The following is a 24,634-nucleotide window of genomic DNA, read 5'->3' on the forward strand; positions in this document are numbered from 1 at the left end:
TGCCTCAAAAGCCTTCTAATGTTTGGTATATTGCGTGAACATCACACACTTGTAGCCATACCCAAAAAATATTCCAAACGAACCATGCTACCACACCTTCCTGTAACAACAAAAGCTCTGACCTCCAATGTACTATAACCTTCTTCACTGCCTCTCGTTTTATTGAAGATGAGGATGATTAATCCGAATTTGAGCTTCGAATCCTTTGAGCATCAACGCCTTTGAATCTCTTGGCTTCAAACCCAACTGGTTTCCAACAAACCAAGTTCGTCGAGCGCGAGTCGTGCATATATGTGGTGGTAAAAAGAGTTCTTTTTAGGTTTTCTCTCGTGCATTATTGTTTGATTGATTGCATGTGATGGAGGAGGTTGGTAGCGATGATACTTTTTTATGTTGGGTACAATGGTTTTTGGTAATTTGTCTCAAATTAAAGTGTTTCTTTTTTCTATGGTAAACGATGAGTCATTTATGTGATGGATCTCGGTTTTTTCCCTTCCCTTACTTTTACCGATAACCTTTTTTCTAGTTACAAGGCATCTCGTTAATAATTTTCTTTGCATTAATTTCAGGTTCTTCTTGAGGTCATTATGTCTTCTGAAGGAAGTAATTCGTATGAGGTACCATTTACTTGATATGTTTAATTAAGAAAAAAACTTATGGATATATGAATGAATAATGTAAGGAGTTGAGTCACACATTAATCCTTTGTTACATTTTATTATTTGAGTTATATATAAAATCTTCTATCACCAAACATGGCATTTGAACTTTGCTTGGATTTGAATTATTCTACAAATTTTAATGTGCCCCTTATTCAAAAATTAATCTCAATATATGTGTCATAATGGCAACACGATGTGAACACACACACACACACACACACACACACACACATATATATATATATATATATATATATATATATATATTGGCACACAGATATTTGTGTTTCTTTGATAAGATATAGCATATATATTGAAACATGGCTTTGAACTTGAATGATTTTGAGAATTTTGTGAATTTCATTTTATTTTTGTAGTAGTTATAAAAAATGATCTTAAGCATTTTTTTTAACTAAGGATTTGTTAAAAAGAGTAAGAAATAGTATTTTTGTTAGTTTCAAGGTTTGTTGTATAAACAATTTGCAAAAGTTAAAGTGATATGATATTTATATAAGTATTAATAAATAAATAAGTTTTTATAAATCAAACGAGTTGCACCCTTATAATTTTGACCTCTAATTCATGGTCTTAATTGATTGTTACTTGTCGTTTTAGGTTCCAAATGGAGCTCGTACTGATTCAAATTTGTCTCCAATTACTCATGAGAGTGCCAACAATCTCAATTGGCGGTCACCACAAATTCAACAAGCCAATTATCAGGGGTAATAAACCAAATTAAGTTTCCACTTTATTTTATTTTAGTAATTTTTTCTTCTATGTACTTTTTCTCACTGTCATGATTAATTTATAATTTCAGTCCTAAAATAATTTGTACTCAAATTTAACACTGAACTTACTTAATTTCTATGACCATCCATAATTTTTTAATTTCTGTAGTATGCATATTCTTTTTAGTCTCTCTCTCCCCTTAAAAACTATACCACTTAAACTTTGTCATCTCCCTCTCAAAACTATGAAATAAAAAATCCCAAATTATGTCTTCAAATCCTAAAATCGTTGTCACAATTTTATCAATATTATCAAAATTTGACTACTTCTAGTATTTTAATTATCCAAATAATTTCCTCTATATCAAATCTAACTTTAAATTTTGATTTCAAATTTTGTGATTGTGACAAGAAGGATGAATACTTCAGCTGGGCTAAGCCACTACTATCGGGGTGGAGTTTCTCCAAATCAAGATTTCACAAACAGTCAACAGGTATATGGTTGCTTTCGTTATTAAATTCCAAGGAGACCAAATTTAGTTACTCAATAAATTTAATTTTTTTTTGGTGAAAGACTATTTCAACTTGTGCTTAGCCATCAATCAATCAATTATCAATATCAATTAATATATATATATATATATATTTAACAATAACATTAAATACATAAGCAAAAACACTTACACTTGCACATGAAATAACTAATTAAAAAAGACCATCTACATTACCAAGTGGAACTTTTGGGTTTAATGCATTAAGCAATAAAAATAATTTCTATGAATTAAATAATAAAATTAAAAACATTAAAAAACTACATCTTCTTTATTATTCTTGTGTTAATTACTACACGGGATTAATATTATTTCAATTTAAAATGGAGGAATTTTCAAAGAATAATTATAATAATTGAAATTGACTACCTTTACATTATGTTTATAAATAATTGTAAAAATTTCCATTTTATTATATATCAAAATTAACAAAATATTATTTTAATTTTAGTTATAGATTATAAGTTGAGGATGGTTTACAAAATTACGACTATAAGTTATTACTATTTCGTTTGTATAAATGGTTTTTTAAGTACTAATGTTAAATATCATGTTCATATATTAAGTATTAATGTTGCAAAATTAACTTGTGTTTTGCATTACTGACAAAGATTAAATAGTTATTTGTTGTCATTTTCATATTAATCTATATATTAAAAGTAAATAAATATAAAATATAAAATATTAAAATAAAGCCAGTAAATATGTTTATATCTAAAAAATATTAAAAATTTAAATTAATAATAATAATACTATTTATTAATAAATTATGAAAATAGTTTAAAAATGAAATAAATGTCTCTATAAGGATTTACTATTAACTATATTATATGTGTCTATTATTAAAAAATATTACTTAATTCTTATTTTTGATCTATTATTATTTTTTTGGAAAACAGAAAATATTATTGAATAATTAAAAGAATCCTTGAGAACATCTCTCTCAAGGTAAGACAATGTGACCAAACATCCTTCTCGGGCCAATCCTAACCAAGAGAATGAACCTCATTAAAACCTTACTAAGAAAACCCAGTGGGAAAAACCTAGTAAGAAAAAATAGTACTCAAACCCTTAGTAGTCCACAAACAGGACAAAATTAAACCCAGTACATGTCTCATTCCCCTACACAAACACGTATACTCCCAGTTGAACCAATCAAACTCCCTCCTAACCAAACAATTATACCACTGCCTACTATGTTCCCAGTGGAAACTTCCAGCCAAATCAGACTTGACCATAAAACACACTAGATACCTACAACACAATAAAAAAATCCCCCAACCTCCCTTTCAACCACACTCCAAATTACTGAATCACTATCTCTTCCAAACTTAACCAAATAATCAGCCACCACATTAGCCTCCCTCAAGACATGACGCACCCCCACACAATTGACTAAAGGCATGAGCATGTCAATCTGGTGTTAAGTCTGATACAACTTTCATGGTCGTCGATCCACATTATTAACCCATCCTACTAACAACGTCGAATCACTCTCCACTAAAACAGTGCTTAAGTCGTGCTGATTATAGAACATAAGGGCCTCCAAAATTGCTAGAACCTCCGCTTCATACGCCCACAAGACACTCATTCCCTTTGCAAAAAATCCAATCACCTCCCTCCTATGATTCCTTAAAACTCCTCCCACCCCACTCTTCCCCGGACAAACAGAACTGAGAAAAACAATTATAACAAAGTTTTATAGAAAAGAATAAAACTAAATATTAATGAATTTAAATTTACTAAATAATATTTTACGATATTAAAATTATAACTTATTATAATCCTAAAAGTTAAAATTATTTTATTTTTAAGAAAAACTTTAAAAATTATCTTATTATAAATTTTATTAAAAACTTATAATTGATTTAAAATATTTCAAATTACCCTAATTATTTTATTAATATTAAATCATTAGTCTCTTAGTACTATGTATTCATGTGTCATAACACAATTATTCATTTTTATTATATTTTTAATAAATAACTATAATAGCTTTTACGGCTGGTTGTTCTATTATGTCTCCTGGTTGTTGTTGTTTTCTATTTCTTTTTTCTATATGTTGTATCTATTCCTCACTTAGGAGCGTGTTTTTCTCTTGGCTCTTTATCAATATATCTCTTTTCTGTTGTCTAAAAAAAACTATAATAACTTTTATATGACAATAAAAAATATTTTAAATAAACATATCCACATGTAAAGGAGATTTGAACTTTTGCATGAAAGTTTTATTCTCATGTTTTTCCTTATTTCAATATATTTATTCAGTTTACAAAAAAAAAAAAAGGAGACTTGAACTTTTGCATTAAATACATTAAGCAATAAAAATGTATCCTTTGTGTTAAATACATTAAATAATAAAACAAAAAACTTTATTATTCATTATATTAATTACTAGTTGTTAAAAAACTTACTTTCTCATATTTAAAATTAAATATTAATATTATTTTAATTTAAATTACTAATCACAACCTGAGAGGAGAATTATAAATAAATTGAAATTGAGTACATTTACATTAATAAAAATATTAGATAGTTAATGATAATTTTATATTTATGAATAATTTTAAAGCTATCCAATTTTTTTATATTAAAATTAACAATAATATTATTTTAATTTTATTTACTATTAATAATTTGTAGAATGTTTAAAAAGTAACAAATAAGACTCATTACTATTTTCTAATTATAACTAATGTATTAAGTATTAAAGTTAAATATCATGTTAATCTATTAAGTATTAAAGTTGTGAACCAAGTGGGTTGGTGTAGTGGTTCAACACTTCATCCTTTAAGCAAGTGGTTGGAGGATCGAATCCCAGCTCTAGCGAATAGAAAAAACTCATTGGCCAGCCCCCTACCGCTTAGTGCGCTGACTGTGGGGCGAGAGATTAGTCTCTCGGCTGTGGGGATACCTTGGTCAAAACAAACAAAAAAGTTGTAACATTGACTAGAGTTTTACATTAGCGACAAGATTAATTAGTTATTTATTGTCATTTCAATTATCATTTATATATTAATTTTAAAACTTCTTTTGAATATAAGAACAAATTAAAATATAAGAAGTTGTTAGAATGTTAATCATCGACCTAAATTTGAGAAAAAAAGTTGATGATAATATATATGTATATATTTGTGTGTGTGCGCAAAAGAGACTTGAACTTTTGAATTAAATAATAATGCAATATAAATTTCCTACAGTTGAATTAAAATACACTAAACAATAATAAAATTTCTTCGTAATGGATTTATTAAATAATAAAATGAAAAAAGAAAAATTTGAATAGTAAAAAATTATTAACTATCTACATTAAAAAATAATATTTATAAACTTAAAAACTATTTAACTAATAATTATCCATTATAACCTATGATTATTTATGAAATGTTTCTCTTTTCTAAAAAAATATTAGTAAAAATTACTTGAGGAAGCATAAAAGAGAAAAATAATTATGCCAAAAGCTTAAAAAAATTAAATATACTAAATTATATTTTACGCTATTATACTTTCATGAAAGAATTAAATTTATACCTATTATAATTCAAAAGTATACTCATTTAGAAAGTTGTGGCTGTCACTCCTAATGAGTGACTTTCCAGGGATAAAGCACAAAACACTTATATTACAACTTATTTGATGATATTAAAGACTTATTATTTAATTCAAAATATTTCAAATTAACTTAGTAAATTTTAATATTATTAAATTTTTTAAGTTATTTCAATACTAATTATTAATTACTAATTGTTAATTATTTTATTTTATTAATATTAATTATTTACAAAGGAAAACTCTAACACTTGTTTTTGAATTTTCTTTTTTTCAACGACGAAATTTACCCTAGAACCGACGAAATTCTCTGCTAGTGGTGCAGCAGCCTCAATCAATCAATTTAAACTATACATGGTCCAATTTTTACCCTAGAACCCAGACTTAACTATTTTTTTGTCTCAAGCTGGTCCAATTTTTATCACCAGACTGCTCCCCATAATGTCCACCTTGGGCCCAATTAAAGCAATTATAATGACCCGGTTGTGAAGACCACACATTAGGATAGTAAATGCCTTGGTTCCAATTTTTTTGAATTGTCTTAACACAATTTTTTGTTATTATATTTTATAGTTAAAATTATTCTAATATTTATTTAAACTATACTGGTTCATAAAATTGAGTGAAGCCCCGTGTTCATGTTTATGTTGTTCGATCATTGTATCATGTGGAAAATCATGGGATTGATTATTATTGAAATAATAGAACTTGTCATATTTGGGGTCTAGCATTTTCCCACTGGGTTTTTACCTTGAAGATTTTAATGAGGCCGACTTGCTAGATCACTTCCAATATATAGGAGGGTGTGACAAGGTTATCATGTTGGTTTGATTTGAGTGACAAGTTCTATGTTGTAATGCTCTTGGTTTTAATATAATGAAGTATGTTTGTTTTGTTTTCAAAAAATAATTTATTTAAACTATAATAACATCCTGGAGGATTAGTATTTCCTTACTCAAATTTGAAGCTACAAACACAATGATAATTGATAAAAGGGAATGTTGGGGGTAAAAGTATAACAGAGAGAAAAGAGAATACCGCAATAACAGAGTCGTTGTGAGTAACTTGAGAGAGAAAAAGTGAGAGCCATCTACCAAAAGAGTACATGTTGGGCTTGCTTCCTCTCATAACAGAGCGGATTAACATCTAGGTTGTGAATTTCATTAGTTCAATCTATTTGCACATTTTAAAATTACTTAGTTTTTTCTTAATAAAAAAAAAATTACTTAGTTTTTAATTCTGCAAGGTTTGGTTCACAATATACTAGGTAGTTAGATAAACTAAGATAGTGGGCAATTTAGTATATTTTTCATTTGTTGGGAGTCCAATTCTACTTATTTTTTTTAGTTTTTGCATATGATGTATGTGATAGCGATGTTTAGATAATATGAAATTTCTATATTATATATTATCGATTATTGACCTTGTTGAAGTGTATAATTGCTAATCTATTTTAATTTCTTTGGCTAGATCTTGCACTCATTTTTTAATAATATTATTTTACTGACATTTCAAAAAAATAGATGATAATGACCACACGAGGGCATGAGCTGGCTACTTCATTTAACTGTCTAGGAAGCAAAAACCATTTCTATCCAAGGTAGAGTTTTGTCAATTATAACATGGATATCTTTATGCATGCGTGTCCATATATTTGTGTTGTGTTTATATATATAATATGGTCTTTCTTGTCCATTGTTTTTTGTGTGCTAAACTTTTTCTGATATACAAAACCAACATGTCATCAATGTAGGACTGCACATTATACAGTTTATGATTCAAGATATAAAGCATTGGGCTTATATGTGGACCCCCATTTGAGGGCATTCATGAATTTTAAGAAAAATGGTTACCATGGTAAGTTTTAATTCTGCTATTTAGCATGTGTGCTAATTTTCTTATATCTTTGTTGGATATAACATAAGTACATAAGGTGGAAGAACTTATTTGATTATATTCTTATGCTTTTATATTTACAATTTGCAGGTATTAATCATGTGCCAAATTCTAATTGATCGCTTGCAATGACTTCCTTATTGGCAGGGTAGCTGCCAATCAAATGTAATGTGTGTGAGCTTTAAGCTTTAGACAATTATGAGCATTTTCTCAAATTTCAATAAGCTTTTCTAAGTACATTTTGTACTTTTAATTTTTTCTTATATTAATATTTGTAGACCTGGTTGGTGGTTTGCTTTGACATTATTACTTAATATATATTTCTATTTGGGACCCTAAATCATTTGCTAAATATTTCATTTCTCCAATGAATGTGGATGAAATTAATCATTTAGTCTATTTTTTTTGCTATCAGGTATCAATTTAATTACTAGTGATGCATCATATTCCATCGTTTCTCCTAGCTAGTAATTATATGTTGATGTATTTCTTTTCATTGATTATCCCTTATCAGCAAACAAGAACTTTCAATTACTAGTTTTGAAGATTTGTTAATCTTGTGATTTTATCTTACTTCTGTTGTTTTATCATAACTCCAACTTTCCTTTCTTTATCTCATAAGCTTCTCAAAGATTTTTTAATAAATAAATATGCAAATATTTTTAGTAAAGAAGTGATTCATAAAATTAATTTGTAAGAGAAAATTCAATGTGATTTGTATTTACTCAACAATTATTAAGAACATGTAGTATGTGTAAGACCCTGATTGTATTAGTATTATTATTATTTGAAATGAATAATAAGTGTAAAATTTTAGTGAAGAATGAATTCATTTGATTGATTATGCGTGTGAAAGTTTCATGAAATATGTGAATTTGTATTATTTTGAGATAAACGAGGTTGGGCGTTTGAAAGTGATTATTTTGTGGGGTTGTGAACCTAAAAAATAAGATGATTTGTGTGTTACTTGGAGGCCAAGGGTTATGCCTTTTATTCTTTTCTTTATTTCAGTTTTTTTAAATAAAAATTGGATAATTAGTTATAATTTCAATTAAGCATGTGATGAAAAAAAAAAGGGTTTTGGAAACCCTAAAGCTAGTGTGGCCGCCGGCCACTTAATGGGGTCAAGGGGGGTTTTCTTTTGCTTTATTTTCTTTATTTAGTAATTAAGAATATTAATGAGTTGGGTTTGGGCTTGGGTAAGAAGTTGAAAAAAAAAACCCTAATGCTAAAGAGGAGTCGCGGGTTTGGTTAAGAGGTGAGGGAGGATTATTTTCTTTTTCCTTTCTATCACAAACTGAATTGCAAGGGAGACTACCTCTGTATACACTCCAGCAAAGAGAGAAGAAAGAAAGTTTGAGAGAAAAGTAAGAGAGAGTGGACGTGACCTACACGGGACCTATATCAATGACGCCTTATCAGATGGCACTAGCGGAGATGACGGAGTTAGCCAAGCAATTGGAAGATCTCTCTTCGAAGTGATTTATCCGACCAAGTGTGTCGCCTTGGGATGCACTAATGTTGTTGGTGAAGAAGAATGATGGAAGATCCAGACTATGTGTGGATTACCGACAACTTAACAAGGTGACGGTGAAGAATCGTTATCCGATGCCACGGATAGACGACTTGATGGATCAACTTCGAGGAGCTGTTGTTTTCTCGAAGATAGATCTGAAGTCAGGATATCACCATATCCGTGTCAAGGAGGCTGATATTCAGAAGACTGCATTCAGAACTCGATACAAGCACTATGAGTATCTCGTGATGCCATTTGGAGTTACAAATGCACCCACAATGTTTATGGACTACATGAACCGAGTGTTGAGGCCATTCTTGGACAAGTTCGTGGTGGTGTTCATCGACGATATTCTCATTTACTCGAAGAGTAAAGAGGAACACGAAGAGCATCTACGTCAAGTGCTGGAAGTTCTGCGAGAGAAGGAACTCTATGCCAATGGGTCGAAGTGTGAGTTCTGGATGGAAGAAGTGAAGTTCTTGGGTAATGTCATATCGAGCAAGGGTGTGGCAGTAGACCCCAGCAAGATTGAATCAATTTTGTCGTGGGAACAACCTAAAACAGCAAGCGACATTAGAAGTTTTGTTGGACTTGCTGGATACTACCGACGTTTTGTCAAGGATTATGCGAAGTTAACTTCTCCGTTGACGCAATTGAAGAAGAAGAATCAACCGTTTGCACGGACGGAAAAGTGTGAGGCTAGATTTTAGAGATGAAAAAGCGACTGACTACTGCACCCATACTAGCCTTACCCATGGAGGGAGAACCCTACGACGTATACTGTGATGCTTCGCATAATGGTTTAGGTTGCGTGATGATGTAAGAGAAAAGGGTGATCGCTTATGCTTCGAGGCAGCTGAAGATCCACGAGAAGAATTACCATACGCATGATTTGGAGTTGGTTGCTATAGTTTATGCTCTCAAGATTTGGAGGCATTATCTCTACGGCAGTACGTTCACGATCTATAGTGATCACAAGAGTCTGAAGTACTTGTTTGATCAGAAGGATCTGAACATGAGGCAGCGAAGGTGGATGGAGTTCTTGAAAGATTACGAGTTCACCTTACAGTATCATCCGGGGAAGGCCAATGTTGTAGCCGATGCTCTCAGTCGAAAGACTATACATGTATCCTCGTTGATGATCAAGGAGTTAGAATTATTGGAAGCGTTCCGATTTAAGCTTGGATGTGAAGTTAGCACCTGGAAAGCTGAGTTTCAGAATGGTGACAGTGTCGAGTGGACTCTTGGAGGAGATAAAGTTGAGACAAGAGACCGATGAAGAGCTAATTGAGAGGCGCAAACTTGTGACACAAGGGAAGGCGCTAGAGTTCGCTATCGGAAACGATGGTTTACTGCGTTGCAAAGGGCAGGTTTGTGTACCCAACGACGCATCAATGAGGAAACTGGTCTTGGAAGAAGGATACAAGAGCCGATTGACCATTCATCCGGGAATGACGAAGATGTTTCAGGACTTGAAGCTTCATTTCTGGTGGTCTGGAATGAAGAGGCAAGTAGCTGAATATGTGTCTACGTGCTTGACATGTCAAAAGGCGAAGGTGGAACACCAAAAGCCTGCGATGAAACTGCAATCGTTGGATGTTCCAGAGTGGAAGTGGGACAGCATATCCATGGACTTCGTGACGGCCATACCGCTAACACGAAAGAGGTTCGATGCAATATGGGTGGTAGTTGATCGGTTGACAAAGACTGGTCACTTTGTACCAATCAATCTAAGCTACAAGGTGGAGAAGCTGGCAGAGATTTATATAGCCGAGATTGTACGTCTGCATGGTGTACCGTCCAGTATTGTGTCGAACAGAGATCCGAGGTTTACCTCACGTTTCTGGGGAGCTTTGCAACAAGCATTGGGAACCAAGCTGAGATTGAGCTCCGCTTATCATCCACAGACGGATGGACAGACAGAAAGAACGATCCACTCATTGGAGGATTTCCTGAGAGCATGTGTGTTGGATCACAAGGGAAGTTGGGATGAGTTGTTGCCATTGATCGAGTTCACATAAAACAACGGCTTCCATGCGAGCATAGGGATGGCGCCTTACGAAGCTCTCTATGGCCGGAGGTGTCGTACACCCTTATGTTGGCATCAAGATGGGGATAACTTGGTTATTGGGCCTGAATAGGTTCAACAGACCACAAAATAGGTGAAGCGGATCCAAGAAAGGATGAGGATTTTGCAGAGTCGTCAGAAGAGTTATGCTGACAATCGGAGAAAAGAGCTGAAATTTCAGGCAGGAGAACATGTCTTCTTGCGGGTAACCCTGATGACAGGTGTCGGAAGGGCAATCAAGTCAAAGAAGCTGACTCCAAAGTTTATTGGACCGTACCAGATTACGGAGCGTGTCGGACCAGTGGCATATAGGATTGCGTTACCACCATTCCTATCCAACATTCATGATGTGCTTCATGTGTCGCAACTTCGAAAGTACATGGCTGATGATTCTCATGTGATTGAACCTGACGATATTCAGGTGAAGGATGATCTAACGATGGAGATGCCGCCCATCAAGATCGTCGACAAAAGCACCAAACGCTTGAGAAACAAGGAGGTGTCCTTGGTGAAGGTCATTTGGAATCAAGCGACAGGCGACGCTACGTGGGAACTAGAGGATAAGATGCGGGAGTCACATCCCGATTTGTTTGTAGAACCCTAAGTTTCGAGGACGAAACTGTTTTAAGGGGGGTGGTATTGTAAGACCCTGATTGTATTAGTGTTATTATTATTTGAAAGAATAATAAGTGTGAAATTCTAGTGAAGAATGAATTCATTTGATTGATTATGCGTGTGAAAGTTTCAGGAAATATGTGAATTTGTATTATTTTGAGATAAACGAGGTTGGGCGTTTGAAAGTGATAATTTTATGGGGTTGTGAACCTAAAAAATAAGATGATTTGTGTGTTACTTGGAGGCCAAGGGTTATGCCTTTTATTCTTTTATTTATTTCAGTTTTTTTTAAATAAAAGTTGAATAATTAGTTTTAATTCCAATTAAGCATGTGATGAAAAAAAAGGGTTTTGGAAACCCTAAAGCTAGTTGAAGGTATGAAAAACGATAGAAAGGGGGGTTTGAATAGCATTTTAAAACTAAAAACTCGACCCACTTGAGATTTAAATAAATCTCTTCAATCACCAAAGATAAAAGTACTGAGATAAGAGATAAGGAAAGCACACAAATGATTTTATCCTGGTTCACTTGATAAATCCCTCAAGCTAATCCAGTCCACCCGTTAAGGTGATTTTTTCCTTCTTAGAATGAAGGCAATCCACTAATTAGAGTTTTGTTACAACTGCACTTGCTACCTGCAAAGTGACTAACAATACACTGACTTAGCTATCACTAAGATTCACTCTCTTAGTCTTCTCTAGGATCCGATCAACCTTGATCTCCTAAAGGTAAATCAAACAACTGTTTGAAGATTTTGGGTTTACAAATAAGTGCTTCTTAGAAAGCTAATAGTAAACACACTTAGTTCTATTTGAAGAAAGATTGCTAAGAGTATTTGAAATATTGCTTGCGCGTGAACAAGTTTCTTAGGCGGCATCTTTCAATCTTCAGCCTCTTTATATACTCCAAGGATTAGGGTTTGAACGTTGCATGGAGATGCTACCGTTGGAGGACAGATCTGGAATTTGCAGGTTCTGTTGTGGCTGAATCAGTTAGGTAAGGTCATTAGGAATGGTACAATTGCTTTTGTACTTTGGATAGCGACATGACCTTTATCCTTGTTGACTTCTGATTAGAGAGATGCTTCATCTTTGAACTTGTGAAGCTTGGTGATCAAAGTCAGAGGGAAGCTTGGATCCTCTGACCTTTGTACCTTCTGCTTCTGGACTCAGAGGAGAAGTACTTGGTCTTCAGAGCCAGCTTACTCTTGGACTTCAAAGTCTTCACTACTCAGCTTCTGGACTTTTAGAGCTTCTGATCCTTTAGAGCGTCTGATCCTTCAGACCTTCTGATCCTTCAGAGCTTCTAGTGAGCTAAATCCATATCAGAGCTTTATAATCTTCAGATCTTCTGAAGCTTGATCTACTGTTCAGATTGAACATAGCACGTGCGAAAGCGTTGCAGAGGTTACTCTTTGAGCATTGTGCTTCTGAATCATGTGAAATAGGACCAGAGTCTTGGCCTGTCATTTGAACACTCAGAAAACAATGTTAGAGTACCATAATTGTTCTTACTTAATAGTTAACTTGTAATCATCAAAACATAGAGTTGTACTACTAGATCAAAACTTGATCTTACACTAGTGTGGCCGCCGGCCACTTAATGGCGTCAAGGGGGTTTTTCTTTTGCTTTATTTTCTTTAATTAGTAATTAAGAATATTAATGAGTTGGGTTTGGGCTTGGGTAAGAAGTTGAAAAAGAAAAGAAAAACAACCATAATGCTAAAGATGAGTCGCGGGTTTGGTTAAGAGGTGAGGGAGGATTATTTTCTTTTTCCTTTCTATCACAAACTGAATTGCAAGGGAGACAACCTCTGTATACACTCCAGCAAAGAGAGAAGAAAGAAAGTTTGAGAGAAAAGTAAGAGAGAGTGGACGTGAGAGAGAGAGTTGCAAGAGAGGGAGAGAAAGCAAAGAGAAGAAGAGAAAGTTTGTGAAGGAGATCAAGAGGAAGAAGGAGGACTCGAGCAAGGAGGAAGCAAGGACCAACCTCGTCATCTTTTCATCTTCTTTTAATATTCCTAAGGCTAAGGTGAGGGCTAATCTAGTAAGGGTAGAGTCTAGGAGAAAACATGTTGAAATTGCATGATTTTATGTGAAAATCTTATGTGAAAAGTTGTGTTTTTGGGTGATCCTTAACATAAGGGGTTTGTATGTATGTTTGGGAATTCTTTTCATGCATGCTTAGTATGTGAAGGTTCTGTTTTGCCATGTCTTATTACTTGATGCTTTGATCCATGATGATTACATGACAAAACCTTGCTATTTTCACTATTTTTGCCTAGATCTGAATTGTGATGAATAACATGTACTAGATCTGATTATTTGATGAAGTTTAATGATGGAAACCTTGCTTGAATTTGGACCATGAGACTTGATCAAGCATGATCAAAATTTTTGAAAAACCCTAGGCTCAAAGAGGCCACGGCCGAACACTATTTTGGGGGTTCCGACGATTTTTCTCGTTTTCTTTTTACTACATGTTGAGCTGATGATTTTTTGCTGATTTTATTATTGAAGTTATGAAAAGCATGGATTAATTGTTATTTCATGTGGTGTGGCCGAACCCTAATACTCTCTAGGGTTTGATCAATGTTTGGTTTACATGCGAGGATTTTGTAGAACTAATGTTTGTGGGAAACGAGGTAAAACCCTAATTGACATGATGATTATACCATATATGGAGACTTGCAAACTCATATTAACTTATGATATTGGTATTGTATCTTGAGAAAGAGAATTCCCTTGCAAGTAGTAATTGCATGGCTATAGTGCTAGTCGTAGGCTATGGACCATGATAAGGATGGTGCCGTTAGAGACAAACGGTTACTTGCACACGAGGGAGAATTTTATGGATTGACTGTGTGATAACCATGTTTGAGTCATGGGATAGGGATTTACTGTGTGGTCTCCCTAAGAATTGTGGGTTGATTCTGAGGTCCCCTCGTGATTGTTCATCTGCGGATGATCGAGATTGGCCAAGGTGTTTTGGTGGTTGTGTGACTGGTGAGGTCGTTAGTCTAACTAAACTCTAGGTTGCAAACTGAGATGTGAAACTATGTTGCTAAATTAATCGTATGATTTTTGTGAACTGTGACTACTTGTGCGTTTTGCATGAGATCTGACCCTCTCTATGTGTTTTACTTGTTATTTGGGGGGGGGGGGCAGATGGTGGTGTTGACCACGAGCACGATCCATTCCTGGACACTAACACTCCATGATGAGGACAATGACTAGGCCTGGGTGCCCGACTCACACCAGGTACGTCGCATCTATGTCGGCGGTGCCACACTTTCGGGTCGCGACAAGGAGGGAGAAGTCCTTGAGGTCCAACAGCTTGAGAACGGGAGGGTGAAGTTGCCTTTTGCACCTTCTCGTTTCTATTTCCCTATGGACTTAGAGTCTGGGACGTCATCTATGCGAGAGTCTGAGGGGGAGCTGGATCCTTCCGAAGATATGACGGATGATCAGGAGAAGCTACCAGTGTAACCTGAAGCACCGCCGATGCCAGACCCGGAGGTCGACCTTGACGAGCAGGTGGCTATGGATCAGAGTGATCATGTTGAGGATCCCGAGCAGATGCCACAAGAGCCTGTAGCGGAAGAAGAAGAGGATCCGAAGCTCGAAGTCGAGGAATGCAAGAGTGAGCAGAAGATTTAGCTGTTCTTCAGTTTGTAGGGACATGGGTTGAGTGACTTCCACTTTTCTTTGGGTTGAGAGTCCGAGTGACATCGAACTATCTGTTTTACTTTCCAGTTGGATATTTTCTTTCAGATGATGTAATTTACATTGAGATTTCTTTCGGATGATTTCTTTATACTTGTCGTTGATTATTTAATTTTGAGGTTTATGTTGGTATTTATTTCCGCAAGTTAAAATGGTTAATTTTCAAGATCTTCGTAAAATTGAACCTTTGTCATTAATTCAAGAGTAATTAATTAAACGACAAAAATTGTGTTATTTGATTATTATGTGACACTCGAGAAATCGGCGCGTTACGGTATGCTTCTATTTATCGTAATACATTTAATTTTATGCTAAATCACTGCATATACTTAGGTTTTCCCTTATGTTATAATTTTACCATGTGTATGTCCCTATTGGTTTTTGCGGTCTGGGAATTAGGTCCTTTATTCTAACCAAGATTTTCTCAAGTTTTCTATGTATTTGTCATAATATCTTCATATTCGGCCAAATTTTTAGGGAAAATTCCCATTAGTTTTGTATGTCCTTAACAATTTTTAAGGATATATATATATACTAGTGTTTTTTTACCCACGCGTTGCACGGGGAATATGTCTGTCATATTTGATTCGTTAATCAGTACTTATTTTTTAAAATATATTAAACAACAGATGTAATATAAGAGTCTGAAATGCGAAGCAAAGTGAAGAAAAATACTTCTCTTCTAAGCCTGATCCAGATCAACAGGAACTGGTTTGACATTCGTCATGAACATGATGACAATAGAACAAATCATAGATATAAGGAATTACCAACATATTAAACAACATATGAAATAGAAGAGTCTGAAATGCTAAACAAAGTGGTAAAAAAGTCTTAAATTGAAACCCTTGTTGCATAGATTGTGATTTGCGCATTTGAATTACTGATAAAAAGATTGGTTAACGAAATCTCAAATACTGCAAAACATATAAGAGAATGGTTTAATGGTGGCTAATAAACAATAGCTTGAGTTAATCTACCATGACACGATTATGCACGTTCATTTCCGCTCATATGTTCCCAACAATTTCTTGGTAGACAACATTGCGCGTGGAGCTTTGACAGCATATAAAATTAATTATATTAAATTTATTTTTTATTAAATTTAACATTAATTTATTTTCATATAAAATATCTCTTCTTGTTGAAAATGTTTACTCGGTAATGTCATATTTTGTCTATCAAATTAAACTATCACATTATACATATTAACTCTTAAAGTTATTCATAAAATTGTGAAAAGTGCTATGCAAAAGTACTGTAAACTATTTGAATTTAATTTTCTATTAGTTTTTAAATAAAATTCCCATGTAAAATAATACCTCCCATGAAAACTATTTATCATGTGATTTAAACATTTAGAACATTTGTATCTAAATAAATATTTTACTAATAAATTTATAGTTGTTTAGGAAAAATAATGAAAAATAATAGCTGTAACTTGGTTCCAATTTAGTCCTTGATTAGTTTAGGTTTAGGATGATTTGCTTCATGATCTTAGACATTAATGAAGAACTAAACTCTAAATAACTGGATAAAGAACACAAAACAACTGGATTATGAATTAACATAGAAGACACTAAATAAGCTAAACAGTAGAGCCAACCTTAAACCAAGTCAGAGCTTTAGTATTCCTTTATAACACAATAGAACAATAGAACACAATAGAACAATGTCAATAACCAAGCCAAAGCTTTAGTATTCCTTTAGCTAGTTTTTTTTATAGATATTCATTTCATGCTTTTTATTTCTATCCCTTCTTATATATGTCATTTCTCTATGAAGTATCAGTCCATTAGTTGCTGTCACTTGTGTAAGACCCAAGTTTTTAAGTTTAGAATAAGTGGAAGAGATTTCCATTTACGACTAGGCTTGATGTATCGCGAAGGAAAAACCTGAACAAGAGTTTATCGGATGAAATAAATTTATGAAGGAGAAAGTTCAGGAAAAGTCTAAGGATTGTACCAAAATCGATAAAAGGTATAGCACGATCGTTATACGCTTAAACCTAGGTCAGAAACCCTAGTATATAGCTAATTTTCACTTTTAGGCACGATGGAAGTTAATTCCAAAAATCTTCAGAGAAATGTTAGAACTTCTCTTTTTCCATATATCAAAATCGTTTCGAGGCGAAACTCTAGGATCTACGAACGTCCGATTCCAATCATCGGAAGTTTGCCGAAACCAAATCCCTGGTATTTCAAAACCCTAGAATCAACCGACGATGAAGACTTTTTCTATCCGGAGCTTCAAATGAAGATTCTACACGCGTACACCCATTTCTCTTGATGATTTCAATCTTTCTTCCGAAGGAAGTTTTCTATTCCGACATTCGATGCAAAAAGCAACTTATCGGGTAAAATAGTTTTATACCGACTATGCATTAGTTGCCAAAAATACAAGGAGACCTCTTTATAGTTTTGGAACTCTTTTGCCAAAACATATCTATTAATTCACGGAGAATGACGCCGGAAAAATCAGAATCGCGAAACTTTCGTTTTCCCGCGTTTTGCCAACCTCTATATATAGCATAAAAACAAGCCTCGAAAACCAAAAATCATACCGATATTTCTTTGAAGAATTAGAAGATTCAGCGGGGAGAATATCGTGTCTAAAATACGTTGGAATCAGTAGGAAGAATCGGAAATCGCTCTCATATTTTTATCTTAACTCTATGAGCAAAATCCTCCGATATCTAAACAAAACTGTACCGGTTTACAAAATATCTTCTCAAAATATCTGTTCATACTTATCCAATCTTGATAAATATCTATTCATACCTATCCAATCTTGATAAATATCTATTCATACTTATCCGATCCTTGCTAAATATCTTCCATTTCATTCCCTATATATATGTTGAAGCTTGAGACAAAACCTCACAAACACACACACACAAGCCGCGGCCAAGAGGAGAGGAGGAGAAGAAGATTTTCTTGATTTCTTGCTTGATCGTTGATCCGACAGTTGCTACTTCAAGGTGTCGAGGTATAGTCGCTAATCCTTACCTCTGATCGTCTTTTCCATAGCTTTTCTCTATGTCCTTCTGTACTCTTAGTTTTGAGGTTTTTGCAAAACTATCCTGAATACTTCATTTTTTATTCTAAACATCTTCCTTACGTGCCCAAGAGCACTTCTGTTGGATTAGTTTTTCCGTTATGTCGCCGGAACTCCGCCGGAATCAATTTCTGCTTAAAATACCCATTTTTAAGCAAAGTCTCAACCTTTGGACTGAAAACTATCGCCTTAGCTTAGTGCTAGTAGGATTAGTTGTCATAAACGTCGTTGGTGACGTCCCTATCCAATTTGCTTTTCGAAATTTCAGTTTTGAATTTCTGAGCTAAAATATTGACCAAAATACCCCTGCGACAGTTTTCGATCCGATAATTTTTCCGAGTTTAGAATACCCTTAGTTACGGCTAATGATAGCATAGGAACCAAGTTTGATCGAAGAAAAATCGAACCCCACAATTACCAAAAGTGGCCGAGCCCTATAAGGGGGGGAGGAGGAAAATTTCCTTTTTCGAAAACTTGTCCTTTCGCGCTAGATTATCATACCTCGGAGTACATACTACTTCGTGTAACCTTAGTGAGTATTGATAGCTTAGTTTTCGATAGATTTTGATAGAATTCTGTGGTTTTACTCTAAAGGTTCGTTGAGGAATTTCCCGAAGAACAAGGAACTTTGTGGATTCGAGGGGGGAGATTGTGAAGGAAAGATTGAGGAGCTGATTGTGAAGGAGCGTTTGAAGAGAACCCTGGAAATTGGCTAAGGTGAGGGCTACTCTCTGAATTACTAGATAATGTTTTAGGTGTCGACGAATTCGACTTGATTTATGTGTTATGCACTTAATTGCTAAATGTCTGAAATGATTTCTGAGGCTTCGGCCGAGCTTGTTGGTTTCATGATGCCTTGATATTGTGTGCTAAATGATTCACATGTTATGTGCTAAATGGTTAATCTAGGATGTGTTGGAATATGCTGTTTATGCTTATTGGATTGCACTAATTTAACTATATTATTTCACATATATCTGTGGTACTGAGGAGTGAGAATAACGGGCAAGTCATGCCGATTTTATTTTGAGAGTTTGAGAAAGTTTGACGGGACGAACGGAGTTCGGGCCTTGTTATGGTTATGACGGATCGAGACATTCTCGGGGAGTTAATTGGGATTTTGGTGGATGTTGAAGACTCATAAGATTTGCGATAAGACTAAAAGGATATTATTTTATAAGGAAAATTCATAAGACATTAAACAACCTCTAAACCTTTAAATAATGATAACAATCTCGAGTGCGAGTTGAGGATTGAATCTTAGTTGTGGAAAGCGAGAAGTGTCGTCGGATCCAAGGGTTGAGAAAGATTGTGAGTTCTGAGTATGTTGATACTCATTCGCTCTGGGAGCAGTTTGTTTAGCAATCCAAGGGATGTGCCGAGAAGCTTCACTGAGGCGTGAGACCTTGTGAATGCGTGATACTCCACTGAGGCGTGAGACCTTGTGGAAAGCATGGATCTTCACTGAGGCGTGAGACCTCGTGAACAACATGAAGCTTCACTGAGGCGTGAGACCTTGTGAATGCGGGATACTCCACTGAGGCGTGAGACCTTGTGGAAAGCATGGATCTTCACTGAGGCGTGAGACCTCGTGAATAGCATGGAACTTCACTGAAGCGTGAGACTTCGTGCAAGTGTGTAAATTCACTGGGGCGTGAGACCCCGTGAAAGCATAAAACTTCACTGAAGCGTGAGACTTTGTGAATGTGTGAGACTCCACTGAAGCGTGAGACTTCGTGAGAGCATTGATGACTCGAAGAGTTATCGTGAGTGGTTGCACTCATTTTATGATTATTGTATTTTGTCGCAGAAATCGACTTTTACCTTAGGGTATTCTTTATAGAGACATTAAGTTAGCTAGAACACGTGGCGACGTGTCGAGTGAGGTCGGAGACGTTGTTTGGCTAATCACATTGCACTCATGCATACATAGGAGGTTAATACACGGCGTGATACCGGACCTCGGTGGATTCCAAAATGGTCATAAGACCCGGATTTCGGCGTAAGAGCGCTGTTAGGTGACTCTTAGTAGCAGATCTGGCTACCTTTGTGTGGTATAAGAGGCACGCGGGCAGAAATGGTCCCACCGTTGCTGGTGCTAGGATTGATCCGTTGATGTCCATCCGTTTCCGGAATGCATTTGGTTAACTGGGTTAACCATCATATCATTTCATGCAACATGCATACTGACTTAGTTGTTGAGTGCGATTGATAATTGTTAATCCTATTTGATACATGCTATCTGTTATTACTGCGTTTATATTCATTGTGAAATATACAACCCTAGGATGTTATCCCTAGCTATAAGCCTAAGTGGCTATTCTCTTATCTATATCTATTGGTGGTATTATTTATATAATTCTTTGGAGTTGACCCTCGCGTCTTCTGTGTGTGCTTTGGCGGACAAACGCCCTTTGTCAGATGTCTATGACGGACTGATTCACGATGGTTCACCCTTCGGGGGGAACTAGATTTGAGATGCCGGAACCGGAGCGCATCGCGGTCGCGAGAGGAGGACGCAGTGTGTACATAGACTAGGTCGTTCTGAATTTCGAATTCGGACGACGATCATACTAGCATGTAGGTTTTAGTGCTGGTGTGAGCTCCTTGAGATGGGATTAGAGTAGGAGTAGAGTCTTAGCTCTGAACATCATTTGTTTCTTTGGGGACAGGGTAGTTTCCCACCTATAGCTTTTTGTGTGGTTTCTTTACGGGAATCACAGAGAGTTGGTTGGACTTAGGAGGTCTTGTTTTAGGTCGATGGGCCAGCTTATTCTCATTTTGAAAGATAGTGTTGCGAACACTTGACCTTTCTTTTGGTTTGGTACTACAGCGGGGGCTGTATTTATGTATATTAGTTCGGATATCCTTTGTTGTAGAGTTTCTATTTCTTCCAGTCTTTGGTTCTATTATCGAAAAAAAAAATATTCACGTTTTTCCGCATTAAGTTTCTTTTGGTTACTAAAGTGACGCCACCAAAATCGGGGTGTTACAACTTGCCTTCCCTCACCCTCTTTTGGACCTTCTCAATGATAAAATGGTCATCTCTCTACTCATTGATAACCTGCTGCAACATTGTAAATTGAGTTAAAAAATTATAAGTGACAAAAATAAGGCCTCTAAGTCTCTTGCTTTATGGTTGTACTAATAAAAAAATAGTCACCAACACAATAAATTATAATCTTATGTTATAATCTTAAGCTATCCAAAGAAAAGTCACCAATCAATCTCAATTATGTGAACATGACTCTTGCTTGTGCTATTAACATGCTCTATAACATATTTCCCATTCCTCAGATCCTCTAGTCTCTTTCAATAACCACTTCTTCAGAACTTGGATGAGGAGTTGCCTTAGAATCAACACTTACAGTTTTGTCATTCATAATTTCCAAACACTAAACCAAGAATTACAGAGAAAATGGAAAAAGAAAATGACCGAAAAAGTAGGGTCAATGATGAATTTGCAGCAATCCATATCGTACCAGATGTGATACAGGTTTGGACATGTATCATAAATGTTCATAATATTCATTATTATGCAGTCATATCATTTCTCTTCCATTCCAATTTTATGATCTAATGTCAAAAAGCAAGCATATCAAACCTACATATCCAAGAAAAGGTGCTGGGAAGAGCTCAATGGGGTTGATCTTAAAAACTCTGAACTTTGGTTATCCAGGGACCTTCTCCTACCACACTCTTTTAATAAGAGCAGAACCTGTATATAAAAAGAAGAAATTCATATGAAAAAAAAGAATATCAACACCAGCAGCTATTATATATCTCATTTTTCTTTACCTATCTTTTTCATTGGGATGTAGATAAAATAACTGTGAACATACTAACTCATTCATGTGAAGGATGCAAAAATTGTAGCAAGGCACATAATGGAAATAGACTAATAGAAATTGATGTAATTTAAAAATAGAAATTTACAGAATTAGGAAAAGCAAGGGAATGGAAGATTGATTTAGCATAGGTGTATAAAACAGATAAGGTTGCAATATTTAAAGTGAGGATCATCAGGTTATTCATGTTGGTGGATTTAACATTCTAAGACAACTGAAAACATGATACCTTAATTTTCAAGAGTTAATGCTTTCATTTCTCCTTAAATTAATGGTTCAAAATCTGCTTACAGTCTCCCTTCTTATGTGCCCTTTCCTACATACAAAATCCTTGAACCTATCTACAACAAATAAGACAAACCAAATGGAATAAAAATGTTACCTTTGGGGCTGTGAGCCAGTATGCAGATTGCCCTATCTCAATAGGGAAAGCGATGCTTCATCCCCTCTCCGGTGTTGGTACCTGCTAGTGAATCAAGGAGAGAGTAAGGCAGCCTCAACCCAGCGCTTCCGAAAGACCTGCTTCTCTCCTCGACGATTAAATCGTAAGCAGTAGTGAAGACCAAGCCATCAGGTCTCACTCTCGCAGTAGTCACAATAGCACCTGCACAATTCAGCCCCCTCTATAAATATGTAGTGGGCATAGTCGAAATGGAAGAAACTATCGCCGATCATTCGATAAGAATCTATCCAGATGGTGTTTAAGTGACACAAAAGAAAATGAAAATAAAGGGGAAAATACTTTATTTTTATAAACAAACTCAGATAGATAAGTTAAGATCTATAATGTGCAATGTCAAAATTCATTCACAGACTATGTGAGAAGAACTATTTTTTTATCTAACTATGGAACCTTGATTAGTTTGAAACCCTTTTGAAGAAGATTTGCAGAAAAATCATGATAGTTTTACAATATCCACAAATTAAACACCATCACTATTAGTCCATTTGAAAATGGTATTAGCCCATTTGAAACAACAAATCACTATTAGTCTATTACACAGCTTCAACACCTTAAACATTATAAGAATGTTGGTGTTAAAGTATTGGTAGTTACTTCTCTTCATGTTGATAGTAATTAGAGGAACATGAGACATTTTGGCTGTAGAACACACCATCAAGTGTATAAAAAGAGATTTTGTATCCTCTACATGCTCACAAAATGAAAACCAGACTATGAACATTCAAAACAAAAAAGGTAAAAAATTTGCTAGCAAAAATAAAGATTATACCTCAAAATAATTATTTTACTTAGTGAAAGCAATACTCCAAATATACATGATTCAAATAGCAAAATCCCCTGAAAACAGATAGAAAGAGAACTTTAGATAAGCCAGTCTAGAACAACGAATACTTTGAATTTTAACTACAACCTTACATGACACTCATTATCCACATCAGAAGTGAAGTGCTTCTCAAATTTATTTTCTTAGAGCCATAGCTTCTTTCTTAACAGATAAAGCGCATCTCTGATCTGTAACTTCAATTCCTTGCACTTGCGTCAGAGCAAGCACTGCCATGAAAAACCTGAAACCATCATAGACAAAGAAATAGTCAACAAAAGAAGACCAAATAGAAATGACAGAAAAACTCAAATCGATGGCCACCATTGGATCCTGTCCTCCTATCTCGGCCAAAATCTGTAGTAGACCTCATCGCTCTCCATTAACAAACACCTTGCAATCAATATATATTAGAAAAACTAACTTTAAAAAGTGGTTAACGTACCAGGATAGTACTTGCCGGTGACACAAAGGAATTGTAAGCGATCGAGACCGAAGAAGTCTTCGTTTGAGCAATTTCAGTGGTCACTGAGCCAATGGTAGACTGGTAGGCGTTCCTTTGGAGAACGCAGCGAGATGGGAATTGGGAGAGACGATTAAGGTTCTGGAGAAAGGGTGAGAAGAACGATTAGAAATCAGGGCACAATTGAAAGAGAGGAGGAAGAGCTTAGGTTTAGCATGAGAAATAAGATAAGGAGAAATCAGGGCACATGTGGCAAGTAGGGCCAAGGTGGAAGAGCTGACGTGTAAAATATTAAGTGAGAATTAATCTGAGAGCGACACGTCACTAACTTGGCCTGTGGGAGCGACACGTCATGCTAGAAGTTGTTCTTTTCTAATATATATTTATATTTATATTGCATGTGATAATAATTTACCCATCCATGTTGAACTATTTATTTGAATTACATGAATTATCATTAATCAATTAAATATAATACGAATTTAATTATTAATATATCAACTAAAATTATTTTTAATAATAGTGCATCACCAATTGATGAAATTTTTTATGTGTTTTTATTATGAATATCATGTGATGATTGCGCTATTTACATTTTTACATGTGAGAGATTTTTACCCTCAATTGAAAAGTTATAACTTTTTTCTTTAGAGCTAGTTTAACATGCTCTGCA

General features: G+C 34.8%; 2 protein-coding genes and 1 long non-coding RNA gene across 4 annotated transcripts; 2 read left to right on the plus strand and 1 right to left on the minus strand.

The window, feature by feature from the left end:
• The first annotated feature begins 574 nt into the window (after positions 1–574).
• Positions 575–7,712, plus strand: LOC130735257 (uncharacterized). Its single transcript, XM_057587330.1, has 6 exons — positions 575–617; positions 1,278–1,384; positions 1,806–1,884; positions 7,014–7,090; positions 7,244–7,347; positions 7,477–7,712. Exons 1-6 carry the CDS (start codon positions 588–590, stop codon positions 7,503–7,505), a joined length of 426 nt encoding a protein of 141 aa, XP_057443313.1. The 5' UTR covers positions 575–587; the 3' UTR covers positions 7,506–7,712.
• Positions 7,713–9,180: 1,468 nt separating this feature from the next.
• On the plus strand, positions 9,181–9,612 carry LOC130736060 (uncharacterized mitochondrial protein AtMg00860-like). Its single transcript, XM_057587914.1, has one exon. It carries the CDS (start codon positions 9,181–9,183, stop codon positions 9,610–9,612), a length of 432 nt encoding a protein of 143 aa, XP_057443897.1.
• Positions 9,613–21,592: 11,980 nt separating this feature from the next.
• LOC130737589 (uncharacterized) lies at positions 21,593–24,159 on the minus strand. Of its 2 annotated transcripts, none has more exons than XR_009018800.1 (5): positions 23,944–24,159; positions 23,594–23,742; positions 23,448–23,515; positions 22,598–22,819; positions 21,593–22,085 (listed from the first exon to the last, which is right to left on the minus strand). It is a non-coding gene; the product is annotated as an uncharacterized LOC130737589 (long non-coding RNA). The 2 variants fall into 2 exon arrangements; XR_009018801.1 differs by having other exon boundaries at positions 23,589–23,742.
• Positions 24,160–24,634: the final 475 nt, after the last annotated feature.

The sequence above is a fragment of the Lotus japonicus genome, chromosome 2 (genome assembly GCF_012489685.1).
Source record: "Lotus japonicus ecotype B-129 chromosome 2, LjGifu_v1.2".
Classification (NCBI taxonomy): Eukaryota; Viridiplantae; Streptophyta; class Magnoliopsida; order Fabales; family Fabaceae; genus Lotus; species Lotus japonicus.